The sequence below is a fragment of the Cebus imitator genome, unplaced genomic scaffold, assembly GCF_001604975.1.
Source record: "Cebus imitator isolate Cc_AM_T3 unplaced genomic scaffold, Cebus_imitator-1.0 Scaffold162, whole genome shotgun sequence".
NCBI lineage: Eukaryota > Metazoa > Chordata > Mammalia > Primates > Cebidae > Cebus > Cebus imitator.
Genome location: NW_016107477.1, coordinates 1170708 through 1176707, shown reverse-complemented (window position 1 = coordinate 1176707; position 6000 = coordinate 1170708). Strand labels below are relative to the sequence as shown.

Below are 6000 nucleotides of genomic sequence, written 5' to 3'. Positions count from 1 at the left end.
GAAATGCCATATATAGTATGCACCAAAAGTAAAATAAATAAGTTAAAAAAAAAAAAAGAAAAGATGAGTTAAAATTAGGTAATTTGAAAAATGGAGGGCAAGCAACGGGGAAGATGTTCAGTGGTTGAGGGACCAGCAGAAGTGTGGAGTGGAGTGGTAGCAGGAACCTTGCTTTGCAAAGAACTTAAGACCTTTGGATTGACTACTGCATAAAATTAGATTGATTAGAGTTAATAGTAGAGGAAGAAGGTAAAATCAATAAAGGTTTAGAAAATTAAAAATCAACAAAACCTGATGGCAGTTGGTAGGGTGTGATATAAAGGATGAAATGATGGCAACTCCTAGTTCTCTGGCTCAGACTTTATCCAGAAGGTAGCATTGTTTGAATGAGAAAAAGATGCATTTTCTCCTGGGATGATGCAGCCCTGTGGCAGATGAACCATGGGTGTAGAGCCCACGGTGGGGTTCAGCCTCCACTTGCCCCTTGGCTTGGTACTCTTGGGTGGTGCACAGTTTGAAGAACTGTAAGAGGAAGCTCTGGGAAAATGGGTGGTCAGTAATCAGTGCAAATAGGAGGAGAGCCTAGAATGGGGAGGCAGTGTGGAGGGAGATGGGCTCAGTTGCAAATATGTTACATTTGCAGTATCTGGAGTGTCATTGTTCGGTGGAAATATCAATGAGGAAGTTGGATATATCATCCTAACACCCAGTGGACTATAGCTGATTTAGGATAATTAAACGTTTTAAAAATTATATTTCAATTTTTAAAATGATTTCAAAGTGAATGTCTTTTGAATTATAGCTCCAGTGGAACTCGTTTGGTGTTGGTAGCTGGTTCTCCAAAACAGTTGAGCTGCTCTATAAAAAAAACAAAAAAACAAAAAAAAACTCATTTCAAATAACTTTTCAAAGAATGTCTACTATTGTTTATTAATATACAGAAGAATGGTCATGTTGTATTGGATTGCTGAAATTTTTTATTTTCTGTTTCAGATTGCTGTGCTATGCCTTGTATGACTAAGACCTCTTACCAAGAATACCTGTCAGACCATGTGAGTATAAAAGCTGTGTAGGCAGATTGCAGTGAATCCTAATTGGTTAGGTCAGCTAAGCAAAAAAGCAAACATTTTATCCCAGATAAGACCAAAAGCAATAATATCTATTTTCCCTGTGGTAAAAATTCTAGATGAGCTAGAAAACACATTTCTCTCCCCCTTGTCTCGTTATTATATTAAGGGCTATAAACCCAATTGCAAAAGTTTTGTCAACTTGTTATCAGGTTTTTTTTTTTTTTTTTTTTTTTAATGGCAATCAATTATAAGAAGTATCATTGAAAGCATTTTCTTGTTTTCTTCTGTAATTCTGAAGGGATCACACCCCCATCCCCAACTTATTATGTGACCCTGTTTTACAGAAAACCACTACCAAGGAGTGCAGAGGTGGCAATGAAACAGCCCAACAAGAAAAGGAAGCTTAGTATGGATTCCAAAGAGCGTTTGGATCAGGACGGACGCTTGGTAAGATGTCAGTCCCTGGACTTTTCCTCACAGTGTGTGCGCTACCAAAATGCACCATGGAATAGTACAGTTCACATAACCACACTGAGGGACTTTTCAGTCACTTGAAACAATGTGGCTTTTGCTTGAGTTTTATGTATAGTGGTATAGAATATAAGAGTTACAGTCTGATACATTTTAAAAGGCAATCTTACTTTTGAAGGTGACGGAGACCTTTTCTTTTACAAAGATGGAGGTAACTAGCCGTTCTCAAGTAAGAGAATGGAGGCTCTGAACTGCAGGGGGTTGTATTAGGATTCTCCAGAGAAACAGGACCCCCTAGAATGAGTGTATGTGTATATGTATGTGATATTTTCGTGTGTTTGTGTACACACACTCAGAGTGTGAGAGAGCTAGCAAGTGAGAAACAGTGAGAGACTTATCTTAAAAAGAGGAATTGATTGAGGCACGTCGTGGAGGCGGACACGTCTGAAATCTGCAGGGCGGCCTGGCAGGTTGGAGGCCCCCGGAAGAGTTGGTGCTGCAGTCTTGAGTCCCAGGTCAGTCTACAGGCAGAATTCCTACTTCCTTGGGGGACCTGTTTTTTTCTCTTAAGTCCTTCAACTGAATGAATGAGACCCACCCGCATGATGGAGAGTGATCTGCTTTATTTGAAGCCTGCTGATTTGAATGTTAATCATATCTAGAAACATACCTTCACAGCACCATCTAGACACTTAGAAGGTATAGTGTTCATTGTGCCTTTAATCACCTCGCCTGTTCTGTTTCCTTATGACAGCTTTATATATGCCTGCAAATTTAAAAGTTAGCAGAATGACCAGAAGACCTCCATAATGACTATTTTTGGGGATCGTGGGCCATTACAGCATTCTCATCTGTGACCCTTCATTGGCTTTTAGCATTTATTTGGATTTGGGGGTATTTATGGGGTTTGTGGGTATACATTCACACACAGTTGCTGAAGTGACGTAATATAATACATTTTCTTTTGGTTCAGTTTCAAGTTAGGTGTGGTTCGATGAACTCCAGATATTAAATGAAACATCTCAAGGAACGATCTGGTTTGAGGTTCACTTCAAGGTGTTTAGAAAAGGCCTATGTCAAGCCCTAGAGCCATTCATTCCCTAGGGATTAGCCTCACTGGGCAGCGAGGTGATTAACATGGGGCCAGGGGCCAGTTCCCTGGGTCCAGATTGGTTGCCTCTCTTAGGTCAGTTCCAGGAGAGTTTAGAGCTCTAAATGTATAAGAGAAGAACTTGATATTTAAGAGGTGTCTTAGACCAGACTTGGGCAGGCCTACATCTGTCTTGGCGTAAGTGAAGATGCCATTCTTCTTAGTGTTCTGCTGTGTCATGTCCTCTGAGGAATCAGAGCATGAGGAGATTCAGGATTTGATGTGTTCAGAGTTATTCTGGGTACTTCTCCACATGTGGTCCCTGGACCAGCAGCATCAGCATCACCTGGAGGTTTGGTAGAAATGCAGATTCCTTGGACCCAGTTCAGACGTTCTAAATCAGCCACTCTGGGGGTGGGGCCCAGCAATCTGTGTTTTAATGATCCAGGTGATTCTGATGCCCACTCATGTTTGAGAAGCATTGCCCTAGGGAAATGGCTAGATGAATCTTACCTGCTAATCATGTTACAGTTAATCAATATTTTTCTTAAATTTTTTGTTTAACATTTGAGATCATCTTCCCCCATCCAAACGTATTTTATATTACTTATCAGTATCATTTCTCTTTAAGCTGCTGAGATTGTTACTACCCTCTCTTAGTACTCGATTATCTTGCTCTACCATCTGAGTATTTAACCCTTTGCCTCTTCTGCATTAGCACAAATCCCAATTTTCTCTTAAAGACCAACTCAGTTTCTAACTTAATCCTGATGTGTTTACCGTTATTTCTACCCACATTGAGATTTTCCCTTTATTGGACTGCAGAAGTGCTTAACATTTAGATATGCTTTTAGTGCAGGTCCTGCATAGATTTTCAAAAATATCTGTTAAATGCTGTTCCTGGTGCTTAATGACATCTCCAGGCAAGTGAATTTTTTCAATCAATAGTAACAGAATAATATTTTAAAGGGCCATATTCTTAGTTTATGTTTTGAGATGTTTGGGACATATTATTTTAAAGAATATTCACATAGAATTGAAATTTAGTCCATGTTGCACTGTGACTTTGGGGCTCATTGCCAGTTGCAGTGTTCATTTTTATTAGTCAGATTTAACAGTTTAATACAGTAGTCTATATTCACACCTGGGGCAGCATTCACTGTGGAAAGAAGTGTTGAGTCATGCTTGAATTTTGCCAGATTTCTTGAAGTATTGGTAACATCCTTTATTTTGTGTGTTAATCTTCTGGTTTACAAGTGACATTTTTAATCACCTAAGTAACATCCCATTGGCAGATCAAGCACATAAAACATCGAGCAAATGCACAGGTGGGTGTTTCTGAACATTTTCTTCTGAGATAATTTCATATCTTGGATATCTAATCATTTTAGATGATAATATCTGTCAATGAATGTCTTTCTAGACTAATATTGTCTATGTATTTCTATGTGGAGCTTAAAAAATATTTTGTTGTGCTTTTCAGAACATAGGCATATGGTTAAAAAATCAAATAGTACAGATAGGCAGTAAAGTAAGAATTAAATTCTCTACTGTCTACCCTCACCCATATACTAAACCCCAAAATATTTTCTTGATCATGTGACCACTGTTTACAGTTTCTCATATGTCTGCATAGGAAATAAACAAAAAAATGAAAGCTGAAAATTCCTAAACCTTTTATGCACATATACACATATATACACACATCCCAATGGTCTCGCATTCTGCTTGTTGTTCTGTACTTTGGTTTTTTTGCACTTAATTATGTATGTCTTAGAGATACAGGTCTTATTCTTTTCAGTGCTACATAGTGTTTCATTTTATGAATGTACCATAATTTATTTAAATAGTGCCCTACTGTAAACATTTAGATTATTTCAATTTTTATGGTTATATACCATGTTATATCTAATGTTCTTATTCATATATCCTTTTTATATGAGAATACTTTTGCAGTTCATTCATAGGTAATATCATAGCAGTGAAATTATTGTACAAAAGGGTACGCTTGTTTGAAGTTTTGATAAACCACTCAATGTCATCCTCCAAAGAGATCACCCCAGTTTATCCCCTCCCTAACGGTATCTGACAGAGTGCCTCTTTTCCTTGGGTTTTATTATATTTTTTACATCTTTGTTTCTACCACATGGGTAAACCTCTGGTTATGTTCTTGTCCCCCCGTAGACTCTTCAAGCTTTCTGTGTTTTTTTTTTTTAAACTCCTTAAGGTATTTTGTCTTTTCACAACTTTCAACACAAAGATAAGTGTCATTTTGGGTGCCCTTTGCTAGCTTTATCTGCTCAGCAACTTTAGAATTGACTAGTGAAGTGTAGGCACGTGGTGACTGGGAAAATGAAGTATTTTTTTCCAAGGTGATTGCATTGATGTCTAGTGTGTATGTGAGTGTTCTGGGCACAAAACCCTAAAATAATATACAGCCTATGAAATTTAAAATTTCCTATATAAAAATGCAAGTTTCACAAATGAAAAAGAAAATTTTATTTGACTATATAAGAATAAAATATATGACCTCTGTGTCATATATTTTATTTGCATATAATCAAATAAAATATAAAAATATTGTATATAGTCAATTATAAAATAAAAAAGTCAAATATATAAAAAATATTGTATATAGTCAAATAAAATATAAAAATATAAAAAATATTTTATATTTTATTTGACTATATACAATATTTGATACTGAAAAAGTATTAATTCCCATTCCCCCTCTTCCTGTGAACCTCTTAAAATTAATGGTTCTTTATCTAAATAGGGAGTTGTGAACTTTGAGCGATAGAAATATGAGACATTTTTCATTCTCAAAAGAATCTTAGAGTATTGCTGAATAAAGGAAAACTAGCTTCTGTAGAGTAATGGAGAACAACTAAGTGCATATGTAGCACATTAGTGCTCTAAGGTATGGTCACCTTTCAGAGAAAGGTAGACTAATCGGGAGCTTGATTCTGACCTTTGAAGGATGAAGAGTATCTTAAGATACTCATACTGAATGTATTATTATTCTGTTGTAACAAAGAGATTTTAAATCCAATATGGTAAATCTAATCTGAGAGAATATAACTTTTAATGTATGAACGTCTAGGTGCTCTCTAACCTTGAAAGGTAAGAAAATTGAGGGGTCAGAGTGGGAATTATCTGGGCCCCTTAAGGAGGCAGCATGAGCGGAGGTGTGGGGTTGGAAGAGAACGTGACGTGTGTGATATATGGCAGGACCATAATGACTTATCTGACTAGAGCAGATATTGCTATTGGCAGTGTAGTAGGTGAGCATTGGTTGGGGTTGGGCCATGGGTCAGGAGATTCAGATTTTAGTCTTTGACTGTGCTGCTCATTAGCTGTGTGGCCAAG

At 37.1% G+C, this 6000-nt stretch overlaps 1 protein-coding gene across 1 annotated transcript in view; it reads left to right on the top strand.

The window, feature by feature from the left end:
• The window catches only part of L3MBTL4 (L3MBTL histone methyl-lysine binding protein 4), a 461506-nt gene that overhangs the window by 101093 nt on the left and 354413 nt on the right, over positions 1–6000 (top strand). The window contains exons 2-3 of the mRNA XM_017543913.2: positions 994–1052; positions 1415–1517. Coding sequence (XP_017399402.1) covers positions 1446–1517 — 72 coding nt within the window. The 5' untranslated portion in view covers positions 994–1052; positions 1415–1445. The remainder of the gene's footprint in view (positions 1–993; positions 1053–1414; positions 1518–6000) is intronic.